General features: G+C 45.8%; 1 protein-coding gene across 2 annotated transcripts in view; it reads left to right on the top strand.

Annotated features, from left to right (window-relative positions):
- Window positions 1–4,900: 4,900 nt before the first annotated feature.
- Window positions 4,901–18,043, top strand: part of CEP250 (centrosomal protein 250) — a 52,018-nt gene continuing 38,875 nt past the window's right edge. For both annotated transcript variants that reach the window (XM_049650875.1, XM_049650876.1), the window contains exons 1-7: window positions 4,901–5,020; window positions 13,115–13,403; window positions 14,336–14,392; window positions 15,354–15,436; window positions 15,668–15,833; window positions 16,620–16,726; window positions 16,965–17,216. In XM_049650875.1, the coding sequence (XP_049506832.1) occupies window positions 13,218–13,403; window positions 14,336–14,392; window positions 15,354–15,436; window positions 15,668–15,833; window positions 16,620–16,726; window positions 16,965–17,216 (851 nt within the window). In that variant the 5' untranslated portion in view covers window positions 4,901–5,020; window positions 13,115–13,217. The remainder of the gene's footprint in view (window positions 5,021–13,114; window positions 13,404–14,335; window positions 14,393–15,353; window positions 15,437–15,667; window positions 15,834–16,619; window positions 16,727–16,964; window positions 17,217–18,043) is intronic.

Raw genomic sequence — 18,043 nt, 5'->3', positions numbered from 1 at the left:
ATTTTATTTTATTTTATTTTATTTTATTTTATTTTATTTTATTTTATATAGAGAGAGAGCCAGGGAGAAGTCCAGAGGAAGAGAGAGAATCCCAAGCAAGCTCCATGCTCAGCACAGAACCCGATGTAGGGCTCAATCCCGTAACCCTAGGATCCTGACCTGAGCCGAAATCAAGAGTCAGATGCTCAACTGACTGAGCCACTCAGGCACCCCTCCTGCCTGGAATCTTAGAGCTTAGTTGTTGTGTCACATGAGGCAGCAGATAAAGTCTCGGGTTAAAATATAACTAAGGGCTCATTTTTTGAGGAAGGAGAGGACCTGGTCCTGTGGGAGCTGTCAACAAACATCCTTTGCTGCCCAAGTCCTGAATGGTGGTACAAAGATGCCACCCACTTCAAGAAATGTCAGGCTTGGATGAGTCAGTTACTTAGAGCTTGACTTTGTCAAGCTGAGGCAGGGTGGGGCCAGGGGGGAAAATATCCAGCAGATGAAAGGGACTGTATTATTATCTAATAATCCAGTCCAAGAAAATTCATACAATCCAACCAAGTGGTAGAATCAGCAAGAGGAGTGCCCAGAGAAAATCCCCACATTCCCCAAACATGCTATGCCCTTGCACACCATTCTGCTGTGCACATTGCTTGGAATGCCCTCCCTGCCTTTCTCTGCTCAGCAGATTTACCCTTCACAATCAGGTTGTAGTATCACCACCTCTATGAAGCCAGCAACTCCCTCTTTATAAGAGTTAGTGTGTTTGTGTGTGCAGTATGCATGTATTTGCCTGCCTCCCATGTGAGTCCGTGAACTGAAGCAGGGTCCATGTGTTTATTGTTCTTTGGGTCTCTTCCAGGGTCTGGCTCAGGATTTGGCACATAGTAGGTACTCAATCAATATTTGTTTAATGAGGAATGAATAGACTCAGATGGACAGGAGCAAGTTGCTCACAATCTACTTCAAGATACTATATTCTTTTTGTGTCTCTAGCTCTGCTTCAGACTGTTAGCTTGTAGTGAGAAAGAGGGGAATGGTCAGGATTTTTCCTCAGTTTTTTCCCCTCCTTGCTTCCGTCACTCAAGGTGTTGATATGGAGTGGGAAAAGTCTTCTTTGAACTAGTAATGTCATTGGCTTTATGCTTTCTGGGTCTGGCAGATGTTTATAGCTGTTCCTTTCCATCATCAAAGCTTCATGGGATACTTTTCCAGGCTCTTTAGGGGTTCCCTGCTGGGCCCCTCTCCTGAATTTCCCTTAGCAAAGGCTTCTCTATTGCCAGTGGTCATTTGTCTTCTGACTTCTGGGGTCTCTTTACCCCTCTAGGAGGCCCTACTGAACAGGACCCAGGACACGCCTAGGCAGGCTTTCTCTTACTGAGCCCACATCTGGCCTACAGAAAACATTTCTTGACAAATTCTGGGAGAGCATGCCAATCCCAACACAGCAGCACTCTCCTTAGCCTGCTACCAAAGCAGTTATCAGGCTTGTCCCTTGTTGCTAGATTTCCCAGGCAGGAGGTAGATCCAGTCACTATGTTCTCTAACTGCAGTGGGGACGGATTTGGTACCTCAAACCCTCTGGAAGTCCCCTCTTCCAGTCACCTGGCTTGAGCCATTAAATCTTCTCCAAGAAGGGTGGAGACTCACAGCCAGAAATAGCTCCACAAAAATTTTCTATCCTCCACTCTCTTGACCCCATAGATAAGGGATTTAAGAACTTTAAAATAGATTTTAGGTCATTAGAAAAAAATACATATGGTGTTTTATCACCTCCCTTTGAAATTTCACATATATAATTTTAAAAAGAAAAAAAAGTCAGTCACTCCAGGCAGCCTCTTGGCATGGGGGGTGGGAGGGGAGGAAATATCTATAAATAATGAACAAGGCTGGGGTGCAGGATCCATATGATAGCCCTGGGAGAGGGTTAGGATATAAAGCATGTTCCCAGAGATGGAATTTGGAGCATAGAGGAAGAAGCCTGGAGGGGACTCATGTTGGTTTTCTTCCCACCGATCTACTGTCTTTCCCTCCAATCCAGCCTCCTTTGAGAACTTCTTCCCACTCTGGTTCATCAGACAGATTTGAACATGGCCAGACTCTAATTGTGTCTGGATTAAGTCTTTTCTCAGAGGGCACTTGGGCCTCAAGCAATTCAAGTGACGTGTATGATTACTAGTTTGTTTGTCCCAAAAGTTCCTGGCACTTTGAAGAGCACTTGAAGGCTGATGTACTTTCAAAGTCTAGAGAACAGACTCTAGGGGATAATGTTACTCACGTTCACACATCAGTTAACTCTACGTTCTGCTCTGGCCCACACAAAATACCCAGTTGTACTACTATTTTTTTTTTTTAATGTTTATTTATTTTTGAGAGAGAGGAAGAGACAAAGTGCAAGCAGGGGAGGGGCAGAGAGAGAGGGAGACACAGAATCTGAAGCAGGCTCCAGGCTCCTAGCTGTTAGCACAGAGCCCGACGCTGGGCTCGAACCCACAGACCACGAGATCATGACCTGAGCTGGAGTTGGATGCTTAACCAACTGATTTACCCAAGTGCCCCCCAGTTGTACTACTTTATGTTTTAACACAATTTCCAATGTATTCTGTTAATACATTGTATTAATATCCAATATGAGTACACAATAGATGTTCAGTAAATGTTTGCAGGGTGAATGAATAAACAAACGAGGGAAAGAGTGAACAAATCTCCTTTACAAAGATTGAAGATCTGTTTGGTGTTAATGCCCGTCTACTCTTTACCCTTCATAGGTAGTCTGAAAGCTATATTTACTTCTCATGGTCTTAAAACATATTGTGTAGTTTTCTGATGGATTCTATGCTATTAACCTTCATAACACTAACGCTGACTTGATTCAGTCATTGAATGGATGCTTATTTAGCACCTACAATGTATCAGGCTCTGTGCTAAATGCTGGGAATAAGTCAGATATAGTCTCCTGTCCTCATGAAACTTAAATTTTAGAGGGGGAGAAAGATAATAAGTAAACAAAAAATGTTAGTAAGTGGAAAATACTATGAAAGAGGGTACTATGATAGAAAATGATAGGATATTATTTTAATTTTTTTTTATATTTATTTTTGAGACAGAGAGAAAGCATGAGTCAGGGAAGGGCAGAGGGAGGAGACAGGATTTGAAGCAGGCTCCACGCTGACAGCAGAGAGCCCAATGTGCGTGGGGCTCAAACTCACAAACTGCGAGATCATGACCTGAGTTGAAGTCAGATGCTTAGCCAACTGAGCCACCCAGGAGCCCTGATAGGATATTATTTTAGATAGCATGGTCAGGGAAGACCTACCTGAGGAAGTATCATTTAGCTGAGGACTGAAGGAGGGGAAACTATCAGTTAAGCCTAGAGCTAGGGGAAAACAGTCTAAGTAGAAGGCCTAGTATATGCAAAGGCCCTGAGGCAAAGAAATTGTTTCTTTTCTCTTTATTCCAAATATGGTTGTATTGAACATTCTTGCACAGTACTGGTTGCAGGAGTATTTCCCTGGGGGTGGATTCCCACACCACTGATTCTTTGCATCTTTTTCTCTGTCCAGTGTCTGTGATGTTTCTTCCTTTCTCCCTAATTTGCCTTTCACTTTGGGGTCCTCTTCTCCCCCATTTACTTTCTCTTTTTCTCAAAGTAACCATTAAGAACTTTTTGTTGTTGTTCTTATAGGAGAAAAGAAACAATATAGCTCTTATCAAAGTGTTCCCTTCTCAGGTTCCTTTGGCTGCAGATTGTCTGTTTCACTCCAACTGTCCACTCATCGATCCATCTATTCACCCAGTACTTACTGAGGACCTATTTTTGTAGGCCTTGTGATGGGTGCTAGAAATACAGTCTTATGCAATGCTTCTCAATCACCTAAGGTATTTGCCAAAATGCAGATTCCTGGGCTCCACTCTTGGTTTACTCACTCCCTATGGGTGGAACCTAAGACTTCGCATTTTAAGAATTTCCTTTTTTTGAGAGAGAGAGAGAGAGAGAGAGAGAGAGAGCGCACAGAGGGAGAGGGAGAGAATTTCAAGCAGGCTCCATGCCCAGCAAAAAACTCTTATCTCACCACCTTGAGATCACGACCTGAGCCGAAATCAAGAGTCTGACGTCCAACAACTGAGCCACTCAGGCGCCCCTGTTTTTGTTTTGCTTTTTAATCCCAACTAAATATTTAGAACCACTGAGTGGAAAAGAGGCAGGTAAATTAAATTTATAACTCTAAGAAAACGTTTTGGTTGATAATGCATTGATAATTTGAGCACAAAATGCTATGGGAATAACACTTGGGCCATAGAGGTAAGAAAGAGTCCTCTAGAGGAAGTCGGGCTTACACAGAAAATTAGACCAACTGCGGTTCTCCGAATGGATATAAGACATTCAGGCAGAGATCACCTTGTGCAAACACGTGAGTGAACACAGTGCTGCGTGTTCAAACGACACTAAGTTGTGTTGCCTGAGTCGGCTTGGAACTACGAGGTCTGAATACGAGAAACCCCATAACTCTTCACCCTACAGGTTTTATCCAGATCCAGAGGCCGGTTCCCTCTTTCCTCGTTAATTGCATTCGGATTTGTGGGTGGAGCAGTGAGCAGACGCACGTAGAACTAAGCCCCACACACATGCGCAATGTGTAACCCCGAAGCCAAAAGGGGGATTTTTGAGGGCAAGATTTTTCTGTTACTAAGACTTCCCTTGCTCGAATCTAGCAACCCTGGCTGTCCTCATTTCTGCCCAGGGAATCTTACACCTCTTAATGTAATCCCGCCTTTCCATCTGGGCCACTCCAGTAAATCGGGTGCCAGTACTCAACATGGCGGCAGGCGCCGAGGTGGCGCAATCCGCTTAGGGGCACGCTACTTGGCGTGGGGGGTGGGGGGAGGGCTCTGCCAGGGCGGGAGTCTGGGGGGCGGGGCCTGGGCCTGGGCCCGGTGCCGGGCCCCCGCCCCCCGCCGGGCCCTAGTGGCTGCATCTCCCTCTCCGGCGCTGAGGATCACGCTGGAAATCGCGGGAGCCGAGCGTGGTGAGGTGGGGCCTCAAGGGCAGGCGGGAGGTGCCTGGGTTAACGCCCTGAGACCGGCCAGCTTCGGGCGCCTTAGGGAATCCCGTTGGAGCAGCGGCCTCCCGTTTCGGGAGGAACCCGAGGCCCAGAGCGGGGCTGGGACCGGTGCCAGGGATTCGGGCCCTTTGCCTCCGCATCCGGCTGCGGCCACCACTCTGGGCTCCAATCCGTGCAGAAAAGGATCTTCCCGATCCTCGTGTCCAATAACTGACGAGCCCGCTGCGCTCTGCTGCGCGTCTTGTTCCCAGTTCCCAGAATTTTGCTGCTCCCTCTGCCCTTGGGGATTTGCACGTGATTTGTCCCAAAGCCCAGTCCCACTCCCGCCCTACTCCGGAACTTTGGTTCTCCGCGACCCAACTCAAGTATCACTTCCTTGGAAACCATTCCCAACCGCTTTCTGCAGGCAATGTTAATCTCACTGCTTGGTTTTTGCACTCGTTGCACGGAGTTAGTTTTCCTGCCCCTCTTTCCACACGTGCGCTTGGGCGTTTATGCCTTGCCTTTTTCATCCCTATATTCCAGAGTCTAGTGCTTGATGATAGTAATACTAATATTTTGCTAAATAGTCATAAGTGTCAAGTGCTACTAAATGCATTACATGTGAAGGCCCATTTAATCCTCAGCAATTTCATGAAGTGGATTCTGTATCTTCACATTTTATGCATGTAGAAACTGAGGCATTCGTAGATCATTTTGCGTAGTTTCACAGCTAATAAGTGAGTGGGGCTGGGAAATGAATTCTAGGCTGTCTGTCCCTAGAGCATGTGATGATTTCACTAGATTGCCTTTGGGTTTGATAAATGTCTGTTGAATTGGTCTTTACATTAACCCCATGAGTTGTGGAGGCCATCATTATGATGCACATTTGACTGAGAAGGCTTGGAAAGGAGAATTGATGTTCCCAAATGTACAGAGTGAGTTCATGACAAAACCAGGGGTAGAACCTACTGCCAGCCCTCTGTTCCTTCACACTCTACCTTTCTTTGCCCCAGAGCTGCAGACCTAGGACTCATCATTTCACACCCTTTAGGAGGTGCCCCTCACAGAACTGTGATTTACTATTTCATTATTTGGGAGGCAGCTTAATGTAATGGAGAGGGCCAAGAGTTTGGAAGCAGATTGGGGTTTCATGCTTGTCTGCTACCGATCAGTTATATCCCTTCCATTTTTTGAGCCTAGTTTTCTCGTCTGCAAAATGAAGACAATATCTTATCTCAAAGGGTTTTTTTTTTTTAAGTTTATTTATTTTGAGAGAGTGTGAGACAGAGCACGTGAGTGGGGGAGGGGCAGAGAGGAGAGAGAGAATCCCAAGCAGGTCTGTCTGCGCTGTCAGCGCAGAGCCCAGTGCGGGGCTCCAACTCACGAACTTCAAGATCACGACCTGAAACCAAGAGTCGAACACTTAACTGACTGAGCCACCCAGGTGCCCCTTATCTCAAAGGTTTTTTTGTGAAGATTGCAAATAATTGTTTTGAGAGAGTAAAGTGCTATATGATCAGTTTTTTACCTTTTAGAAGGTTATAGAGCTGTCAGCGTTTTGTAAGACCATTGGTAATATGGGTTGTGTTACCTAATGCTCTCATATTCTTTCATTCATTCAGCCAAATAGTTAATGAGTACCTGCTGTATACCAAGCACTGTTTTAGGAGCTGGGTATATAATGGTCAATAAAACTGTTCTTGCACTTGGGAAATTTATATTCTGATAAGTATATTACATGTAATAATCAGATAAGGACAGATAACACATGATAAGGTAAATAGAAATACCAGTGTGTGTGGAGGAGTGGTGGCATTTTATATAGGGTTAAGGAACAATTTTAACTGAGACAGTGACACTTGAACAGAGGCCTGAAGGTGGTAAGGGTGAGCAAGCGAATCAAGAAGATACCTGGAGGAAGAGGCCAGGGGTGGGTGGGTGGCTTGGTGTGTTCCAATAAGAGAAGCAAGGAGGGCTGTGTGGCTGGAGAGGAGTAGGAAATGGAATTAAAATGATTAGAGGCTGGGATCAAATAATTAGGAGCCTGGAGGCCATGATGATGATTTTGGTTTTTACTCTGAGGAGCCACTGGAGGGTTCTGAGTTGCATAATCTGTCACTGTTTTGAAAGGATCACTCAGATTACTCTGTTGAGAAGAAACAAATTCTAGAAGCAAGTGTGGAAGCATTGCTACCGTCTAGGAAGCTTTTGCAGTAATCCAGATGTATTAATTCTCTATCTCTGGGCAAGGAATCACTCCCAAATTTAGCAGCTTGAAATTGCAATTGTTATCTCATTCAGTTGTGGATTAGAAATCTAGGAGCAATTTAGCAGGGTGTTTTTGGTTTCCGATCTCCCAGGAGACTGCAGTCAGGCTGATGGCTGCACTGCTCCCAGGATGGTTCCTTACTGCTGCTGGGCCTTCTCACAGGGCTGCCTGAGTGTCCTCAGGACATAGGGGAGAGAGTGAAAGAGAGGTCGTAGTGCCTTTTATGACCTTGTCTTGGCAGCCATTTCTACTTTATTCAGCTTCATTAACTTTATTGCGGTTCATACTCAAGGGGAGAGAATTAGGCTCCACCTCCTGAAAGAAGGTGAGTCAAAGAATTGGTGGGCATACCTTATTCCACCCCACTCGGGCTTCGCCCGGGATCGTGTTGGTTAGGGGTTGAAATGTGATAGGATCTAGTAGAGCCAACAGGGTTTGCCGATAGATTGGTTGCAGGGTGTGGGAGAATGGAATAAGTATGACTTTAGGCTTTTGGTTTGAGCATTCAGAATGATGGCATTGCGATGAACTGAAATGGGAAAGATTGGAGGAGCAGAAGTTCACTTTTGGACAAGTTAGCTTTGAGGTGCCTTTTAGACACCGATGTGGAGAGGTTATAAGTGTTTGGACTTAGTCTGAGAGTGTGAAATCCCAGAGGGAAGTGTGGGCTGGAGACGTAACATGGCGAGTCATGCGTGTCTAGGTGCTATTTTACGTTATGAAACTGGATGAGGGTGCCTAGGAAATGAATGTAAATGGAGACGAGGCCTGAAGCCTGAGCCCTGGGACCTCCAACCTTCAGATGTTGGGGAGATGAGAAGCCAACAAAGGAGAAAAAAGGAGAGGCCAGAGAGGTGAGGAGGAGAACAGAAAGGGGCCCCACATAGGAGATTTATGTAAGGGGGCCACATGCTAAATTTTTTTTTGTGTGGAATAAGAAACAGATCATTTCTGCAGACAAATGTATATAGTTTCTTCACTCAGAAAGTAGACTGTTTGTGCTCTTAAGTGGTTTTCCTTTTTTGCTTTAAGTGACAAATTCTATTTAATAAGACCAGTCCCCATCATAGTCCTTGCAGTATGTACACTTCCAAGTCTAGGTGGTAATGCTTCTGTTTGAATCTTTATTTAGGGGCACCTGGTTGGCTCAGTAGGTTAAGCATCCTCCTTTGGCCCAGGTCATGATCTTGCAGTCCATGGGTTTGAACCCCGTTCATGGGTTCGAGCCCCACATGGAGCTGTCTGCTGTCAGCACAGAGCCTGCTTTGGATCCTCTGTCCCCCTCTCTCTCTGCCCCTCCCCTGCTCGCTCTCTCTTTCTCTCTCAAAAAAAAAAATAAACATTAAAATAAAAAGATTTTTGAAACTTTATTTAAATACTGCTTTTGGAGTATTTCGAATGAGGGGAACTAAATACATAATGTAGATCACTCTTCTGTCACTCTCCACCTTAGGTTCAGAGGTCACTGCCCTTCCATTCTGGTTCCTAGTAAGAGGAGGAAGTCAGCCTTGCTCATGTCTGTATCACTGGGGCAGACTGCTAGGAACTGAGCTGAAATTCATGAGCATTTATGAGATACATTAATGCATGAAAGAAGTGGGTCTTTTTCCTTTTCCTGCAGAAATGACTGTCTATTCAGTGCTTTACAATTTCCAAAGCACACTGACATCCATTATCTTATGTGAATGTAATTCAGTCTGTCACCATTTGCCAACTACTGACCTTTTCCTTTTCTGGGGGACACTGAAACCCACCTTTCTTTTGACACTGCTAGTTTCTTCTCTGACAGATCTTTCCTCTGTTCCCTCCCTCTTTTTATTCTAGTTTTAATGAATTTCAGTTTTATGGGGATTTTTTATTTTTTGGTTTTAATCATAAAACACTTCAAATCATTTTTAAAATAAACTTTTTTAGAACAATTTTAGATTTATAGAAAAATTGCACAATACAGAGAGTTCCCATATACTTTGCATTCCATTTCCCCTATTAGTAATGTCTTACATTCATGTGGTCTATTTGCTACAATTCCAAATCATTTTTTGAGATAAATGGGGCATATAAATAAAATGAACAAAATGAAGTTACTGCCTTTCTGGAGGCCTCAGTTTCCTTATCTGTAAAATGAGAGGAGGGTTGGACTAAATTTTTAAATAGCTCTAAAGATTTTTAATTATCTGCTAAAGTAAAATAATCATATAATTCTGATATAATCCCGCTCCTTTTTAAAATTATTTTTTACAGAGAGAGAGCGAGTAGGGGAGAGGGGCAGGGGGAGAGACATGGAGAATCCCAAGCAGGCTCCACACTCAGCACAGAGCTTGACATGGGGCTCGATCTCAGGATCCTGGGATCATGACCTGAGCTGAAATCAAGTCAGATGCTCCACTGACTGAGCTGCCCAGATGCCCCTAGTTCCACTTCTTTACTGAAGTATCACTATCACCTTCCCAAATAATGTGTATGTGTTAACAGCAGCCTTAGCCTTAGCCTTATCCTAAGAGGTGGTTTAGTAGGAGAATTCTGGGGAGTGTAGCAGAGCTGCTTATAGAGATAGTAGGTTGAACTATACGACATTACCATTTTTATAGGTTAAAAAATGGGCACCAAACATTGGGGGGTAGGGGTTCCCAGGAGGGAGGGGAGCCCTTGGGGCCTCTGAGACTCCTACTTCATGCAAAAGCCCAGCCCAGCCCTCACACTATTAGGAGAGAAAAGGCTCATCAGGTCCCGTGGAGCAGTTCAGAGCTACTCTTGCTGGCACTGTTGGCCCCAAGAGTGGTTTCCTGGCAGGTTTTTGCCTCCAACTAGCACAGAGAGACTGAGCCAGCATTTCACAGAGCCACGGTGAGCTGGTTGACACAGCCCTGGTATAAAGGAAAGGCAGAAAGAGAGGATGTTTGGAGTGTGAGGGAAGACTGTATTCACCCGGGTTCTAGGTTAGGAGAGGCAGCCTGGGGTATTGGTGCCACTCTATTCTTCCTGCTTTGTGCACTTTCCTTACTGTCTACTACAGGCTTTGCAAACTCTGCTATCTTCTGTTGCCCAGGAGGTGATGTGAATTAGGAAACTGAGTTTTCCGCTGTAACTCTGTTATAAAAAAAACAACAGCACGGGGGCATCTGGGTGGCTCAGTCAGTTAAGCGTCCTACTCTTGGTTTTGGCTCAGGTCATGATCTCACGGTTCGTGAGATCAAGTCCCTGTGCTGACAGGGAGAGATTCTCTCTCTTCCTCTCTCTCTGCCTCTCTCTCTCAAAATAAATAAACATTAAAAAAGAAAGAAAGAAAGAAAGAAAAACAACAGCACAAGTGCAAGGATAAATGGCAATTAGAATCTGCTATCAGTGTGAGGAAGAGGATAGGCTGGGGAGCGGGGTAGAGACTGGTGAGCTGGAAAACATATGCCTTGTCTCAGGGAGTAGATACTTATTTATTTATTTATTTATTTATTTATTTATTTATTTATTTATGAGAGACAAGAGCGTGAGTGGGGGAGGGCAGAGAAAGAGGGAGACACAGGATCCAAAGCAGGCTTTAGGCTCTGAGCTGTCAGCACAGAGCCCGATGCAGGGCTCGAACTCTTGAACTGTGAGATCATGACCTGAGCTGAAGTCGGATTTTTAACCAACTGAGCCACTCAGGTGCCCCAGACACTCTTCACTGCAGCTGGTTGTTGCCTTATAGGAATGTGAGTCCTGGGTCACTAGATATTCTGATTTTCCAAAGGAGCCAGAGGTAAGAATTTTTAAAAATAACTTAAATTATTATTATTTTTTATTTGAGAGAGAGAGAGCAGGGGAGGCAACAGGCAAAGGGGAGAGAGAGAGAGAGAAAGAAAATCCTAAGCAGGTTCCATGTCCAGCAAGGAGCCTGATGCAGGTCTTGATCCCACAACCTTGGGATCATGACCTGAGCCAAAATTAAAAGTCAGACACTCAACCGACTGAGCCACCCAGGCACCCCTAGAAATAAGATTTTTTATATGTGTTCTCCCAATGGTAAATGTTGATACCTAATTTTAACTCTTAAAAGCATGATATAGGCCACATAATGGTTGAAAAGAACCAGCAGGCCACATTTGTAACCTCTGCTAAGGGTTTAGATCTGCCTGGAGTGAGGCCCACATGCATTTCTTCAACCTACTAATGACCAAAATGAATTAGACAGCTTCTGCTTTTAAGGAATTCACAGATTAGTAGAGAAGATAGATAATAATGATAAAATGTAATATAGACATTAGACTCTCTCTCTGTATTATATATAGTTATATACAAATGTCTTCTGTATAACAGTGTCATATATGTGCAAGTACATATATACATATATTTATGTATATATAGCTATAAAAGTGATTAACTCTTCCTGTGTACATCTGGCCTGACATGATAAGAGGTGGCATTTGAGCCAGGATGTAGATCAACAGTTTGGTGCATGAAAGGGATTTGGGGCCCCTGAAATTCCCACTGTATATGCAAATGTTAGATTTCCATTTGCTGTATATACTACTTTCTTCAGATGTTTACACTGATGGTCTGCTGGCTAGACCAAGAGGGCAGCTCTAATATTCCGTTTTCTTGATAGGTAATTGGAAAATCAGATATTCCTTAACCCTTCTGGTGGGTGTCTCATGTCTCAGGGTTAATAAAACGAGAACTCTAACCCACCCGCCTCCTCCCACGTTATCATGTGCTTTAGAGGCCTCAGAAACTCAGAGGTCACATAGCTGGGAGCCCTAATTTTTGGATGAGGAGACTGGAAGGAAAGTAGTATGTCCAAGGTCACTGAGCCCATTAGAGGCAGAGCTTAATCCCAAACTCTTCCTGACCACTGTGCCTCTCTCTCTCCTGAATATCTCTCAAGGTCACTGGTTAGGCTGGTCCCCCTCCCTCTCAGCCAGTCTCCCCTCCTCCCCCACAGGTGGCCCATTGCCCTGTTTGGCCCAGCTCCTGGTGGGTGAGGAGGGTTTGCTATCCTACTGAGGCTGATTTTCCCTCCCTCTCTTAATGGATCCCCTGTCTGAAATGCCTGCTACTCCATTTCTTTGTCAGAGTCAGGCTGCTTGTATTCAAATCCCTAATCAACCAAATGCCAACTGTATGAACTTGGACAAATTGTTTAAGCTTTCTAATTTTTTAACTGAAGCTTAACCTTGTAAGCCTCAATTTTATCATCCATGTACAAAGAGTTATAACATGATCTACCCTGAAGTGTAATAGAAAGGTTTCGAGATTCTCATGGTGACAAAAATGACATAGTATGTGTAAAGCACTTAACAGTGTGACTGACCTGCAGACATACTTAACATGTATTAACTATGATGATGTTGAGTCCCATAGCTCACAGACCCCCAGAATGGGTTAAATGCCCTTCCACTGTTTTCCCATACTATCCTATAATGTCTCTGTTATTATTACACACACTACGTTGTGTCATGATTGTGTCTTTCTCCCCTACTAGACTAGAAACACCTTCAGTGATTCATTCAACAAATGTTTATTAAGCACTGTGCCAAGCACTAGGGACGCAATGGTAAACCAGGAACTCTTGGTCTAGTGCAGAGTTCCAGAAGACATGCCAGGAAACACTGGTCCTGTGAGCTTGTCTCATGGTCCAATACATTTGGCAAATGATGCTTATCATAGCCTCCCTGCTCCTAATCCTAGAGATTAGGGCCCATGTTAGTATTTTAAAGGCGCTGATGGGTCCTATAGTAAAGGAACCCACTTATCCAGCTTTGCCGGATAAGTGAGCATTTGATGAGTAAATTTGAATCACCTAGACATTCCTTTCAACTCTGTGTGTTTTGGTCCCCAGCTCAAGAGGAGGTCCAAGTGGCACAACAATGATCAGAGACCTTACTGGGAGTGAACAGCCTCTGGCTGAATAGGGGCCTGAGGGCTTACCTGTCTGGTGCCCCATGGAGACAGGAGGCCCTGGGTCGAACAATATGAAGCCCCAGTCACTGCAGCTGGTGCTGGAGAAGCAAGTACTGGCACTACAGCAGCAGATGGCAGAGAACCAAGCCATCTCCTGGCGGAAGCTGAAAAGCTCCCAGGAGGCCCAGCAGAGGCAAGCAGCCCTCGTGAGGAAGCTGCAGGCCAAGGTGAGGCAGCTGCCCTTCCAGGGAGGCGGAGAGAACACCTCTGGGCACTGGGTGCTGAGGTGGAACAAGGGTTACAGGAGACAGGACAGCCTCTCCCATGATGCTCACGACTTCACAAGAGATACATCCTGTCCCTTTATTTTTTTATTTTTTTATTTTTTTATTATTATTATTTTTTTTAACGTTTATTTATTTTTGAGACAGAGAGACACAGAGCATGAACGGGGGAGGGGCAGAGAGAGAGGGAGACACAGAATCGGAAGCAGGCTCCAGGCTCTGAGCCATCAGCCCAGAGCCCGACGCGGGGCTCGAACTCACGGACCACGAGATCGTGACCTGAGCTGAAGTCGGACACCCAACCGACTGAGCCACCCAGGCGCCCCCATCCTGTCCCTTTAAAAAAAAAATGTTTTTTAATGTTTATTTATTTTTGAGAGAGACAGAGACAGAATGTGAGCAGGGGAGGGGCAGAGAGAGAAGGAGACACAGAATCTGAAGCAGGCTCCAGGCTCTGAGCTGTCAGCACAGAACCCGACTCGGGGCTTAAACTCACAGACTGCAAGATCATGACCTGAGCTGAAGTCGAACGCTTAACCAACTGAGCCACCCAGGCGCCCCTATCCTGCCCCTTTTAAAGATGGTGGCCACAAGGGCTAAATTAGTTGTCTATGTTTGCTCTCCTAGGATAGAGCTAGGACCTGAGCCTGTGTTTTCTGGTTCCAAAGTCCATAATCTTACCTCTCCAATATGAGAGGCATAGAGAAAGTATTATTAACGGACCAGATAGAAGCAACAAGATGTTCTGGCCCTACCTCACTGTTATCACTCGGACCCTGTTCACAGCAGGTTTGCCCAAGATCCTCCAGGGCCTTTGTTTTGGGCTGTTTGTACCAGGCTTGCCCATTGCCCACATCCTGCTCTGTTTGCCTCAGGTGTTACAGTACCGGACCTGGTGCCAAGAGCTGGAGAAGCGGCTGGAAGCCTCTGGGGTGAGTGAGGCTGTTTTGGGTTCCCCCTGAGCCCTCAGTGAGTATGCTTGTAAGGAAGGCCTTGTTTGCTGGCTAAGGGAGGTTGGGGTGTGATAAGGCAGTGTTTGGTGGAAGTCTCTTTCTGTGTTCAGCCCCTGAGAGCTTTATCACACAGATACTTTCATTGGACTAGCTATTCCGGGCCTGTCAGACGCCAACCTTTGGCTCTCTAAGGACAAAATGCAGCTTCGGGAGACTTAATCAGATTGGAAAGGACGTGGAATCAGAAGGAAGAAATGCATTTTTCCTCCAGAAGGTGTCAGTGTTTATCTGTCTTAGCAGTGGGCCTTTGCAGGCCTAAAAAGCATGTTTGTGGCAGAGGGATTTATTTGTGCTGTTGGCTGGGTTGACCTGGCTTTGAAAGACCCATTTGCCTTTGTTCCAGCTCTCTCTCGGCACCTTCTCACATTACTCTCAGGAAAGTTCTCTCAGAGGAGGGAAAGAACCAAAACTTACTGAGCACCATTCTATGTAGGCCAGGCACCATTCAGCATTGTCATGTTATGATGTCACTTAACCTGCAAGGCAGCTTTCTGAGAGGAATGGTAACTCCTTCATTTTGTAGTGAAGACTTTGTGGCTCAGAGAAGTTGAATAACTTCCTGAGGTCCAAAATGTAGTGTTATAGAAGTCAAGGCCATTAGTGAAAGATATGTCTTATGCTTCTTAGGTTGAAAACTCTTTTCATTACCAAATGCCACCTTTGAGGAGAGGTCACTGGTTCACTTTTAGAAAAGGGGATGCAATGGATTTACCTTCAGGATGTAGCGATCGAGAAAAGAGACATATTGCTAACAGAGGAGAGAAGGAATCAAAAGAATAAAAAGAAGGAATAAAAAGGTTGTGCAGAAGGGGGCATCAGGGAATTGATCTGAGTGGTCTTCTCTTTGGAGGTAAATAAGACTTGTTTCTATCTGGCTAAGGGACCAATCTCTCCGAGGTGGGAAAGTGTGGAGGAGCCAAGCCTGGAACAGCTGCTGGTCCGATTGGAAGAGGAGCAACAGAGGTGATGAACCCCATGTTCTCTGGCTGGGGGTGATGCTGGTAGCCAGTGGGTTCTGAAGGCTGAGAGGAAACCTCTGCCCTGAGGGCTAACATGGATAAAACCATGCACCTCAGCCTTAGCCCTCCAGTTCCGGGCAGTGGAAAATTCCAGTGTTTGTCATCTTACTCCAAGAGGTCCGAGGGTTGGATCAAGCCTTTATTTTGCACTTGTTCCCGCCCCTCCCCAGTGCAGGTGTGAGAGTCTAGCAGAGGTGAACACCCAGCTTCGACTGCACATGGAAAAAGCTGACATGGTGAATAAAGCACTTCGGGAAGATGTGGAAAAACTGACAGTGGACTGGAGCCGAGCCCGGGATGAGCTAATGAGGAAGGAGAGCCAGTGGCAGATGGAGCAGGAGGTAGGAGGAATAAGGGGCTGTAACCACGAGGCTGGGGGGGCTTATGCTTGGGGCACCACCATCCCCGTCAGTGCTGGGAAAGGTTAACTTAGGAACCTGGATGGAAGCTGAACTGTTGCTAAAGTCCCTGAGCCTCCTCCCTACTCGGGCCGGCCGCTTTGCCCTGCTGCGGCTCTTGGCTGACTACTGTCCTTATCTACCCAGTCGAGGTTTTGCTGGCAAGTGAAATGACACTCAGGGCAGCTCTGTCCCTGCATAAGTGGCCAGCTTTGGTTTTAGACAGAGCTGAAATCTCGCTGACTCCCCTCTTCCGGAGGCGTGTATATTTAGATGCTCAAAAGGTAGCTAGTAAACGTGAATGGAGAAGAAAAAACGGATACAGACCTTGAGGAATTTTCAGATCCCAGCTAATGAAACTAATGTCTCCTAAGCCTTTGCTGCATGACAGGTATTTCGTTAGGCGATTTGCATGTGGTATGCCCTTGGATCTTTATTCTAAGTCGGTGGTAATAATGGCAATGGTTCCCGTTTGTTGAGGAACTACTGTTTATCTTTTTATGATCAGCTCAAAGGAAGGTCATATACCGTCTCAGGCCCTTTGACCTCCTGAATACCACTGATAACTTAAACTCTTAAGCGTGACCTGAATATAGGTACCCAGTCGTAAGCTGTCTCCCGTGAGTCCGTCTTTCCCTACCCCGGGGAGCCAGGAGGAGTCCTAGACTCCTGCGCTGGCAAAAGACAGACTTCTGCCCTTTGATATGACCTGGATTTCTGAATATGCAGTTCTTCAAGGGCTACCTGAAAGGGGAGCACGGTCGCCTTCTTGGTCTGTGGCGGGAGGTGGTGACCTTCCGACGCCACTTCCTGGAAATGAAGTCAGCCACTGACAGGTTAGTGTGGGGATAAGAGGGGAGGTTTGCCCCTACTGATTCTAGACTTAATGAGAGTGGGCTGCTGTAGAAGTGGGGGACAGGGGAAGGGGGGGTAGAAGAGTGGGTGGGGAGGGATGATATTGTTGGATTCAGATGACTTTCCCCAGAACCTGCTCCTCAGGCTTCCCTGGGCCTGATCTCCATGCTCCCTTCCTTGGTCCCTACTGGAGTCTGCTCTTTCCTTGCTTGTACTCAGAGATCTGACGGAGCTCAAGGCTGAGCATGTGAGGCTTTCAGGGTCCCTGTTGACCTGTTGTCTCCGCTTGACTGTGGGTGCCCGGTCTGGAGAATCTGATGGATCTGGGAGACTGGATGGGAGTGAGCCAACTCAGCTGCTGCTTCTACTAACCAAGACCCAGAAGCTGGAGAAGGAAGTCCATGAAAGGAGCCAGGAGTTAATACAGCTGAAGAGTCAGGGGGATCTGGAGAAGGCTGGGCTGCAGGATCGGTGAGATGGGCTAGGGTCCTAGGAGGGGGTTGTTGAGGGTGTTGACTCCTTTAGAGAGATAGAGATGGGTGGTGGGGGGTGGAAGGTGTGAAGAGCATTCCTCCCACAAGAAGGAAGTTGCGGAGGGAGTTTAGTTTGGAACCCGGTGCCCCAGTTGAGGCCATGTGACTGTCCTCTGCCCTCACACCATCCTGCAGCTCAGTGTCTCTCATGTTGATTTATAGAGCTAGCTACGACTGTCTTCAGTCAACACTAAACTACTCACCATTCCCAGAACAGCCAAGCTCTTCCACACCCCCCTGCCTTTGTACATGCTGACCTTAGCCTGGAAGGCCTCTTTCCCTTCTCCCTCTGCCTCATCCCTTAAGGCAAATGTCACCTCTTCTGTGAAGCTTTCCCTGACCTCAGTAGCCTGTTGAATTACTATGCCTTGGTGTGGTCTTTTGACCTGCTGGTTATAATATTGATCTCACTGTTTCTCACTGATTATTAACCTTTTTTTTGTTGTTAGGTTCTTCTGTTTTTTGGATTTTGATAAAATAGGCTTTTTAAAAATAATGTAAGAAGGGCAGAGACATAAGCAAAGAGCCCCATTTGAATTTCAGTGCAGAGTTGGGTTTATACCCCATGGCTAGGGTTGTGTCACCACCTATTGGTGATGTATGTAAATAGCAGTCTGTTTTGTTCTGGGTTGTGAAGCGCTGGGAGGCGCCAAGGACAGAGACCACGTCTTAGTACGTTTATGTCTCTAGTGCTTTGCACTTCGTCTGCCATACACTAACATTCAATGGATGTTTGTTTAAAGATACAATCATTAAATTAATGGC

Source organism: Panthera uncia (assembly GCF_023721935.1).
Source record: "Panthera uncia isolate 11264 chromosome A3 unlocalized genomic scaffold, Puncia_PCG_1.0 HiC_scaffold_11, whole genome shotgun sequence".
Classification (NCBI taxonomy): domain Eukaryota; kingdom Metazoa; phylum Chordata; class Mammalia; order Carnivora; family Felidae; genus Panthera; species Panthera uncia.
The sequence above is the reverse complement of the archived record's forward strand: the minus strand, read 5'-3'. Positions and strand labels throughout refer to the sequence as shown.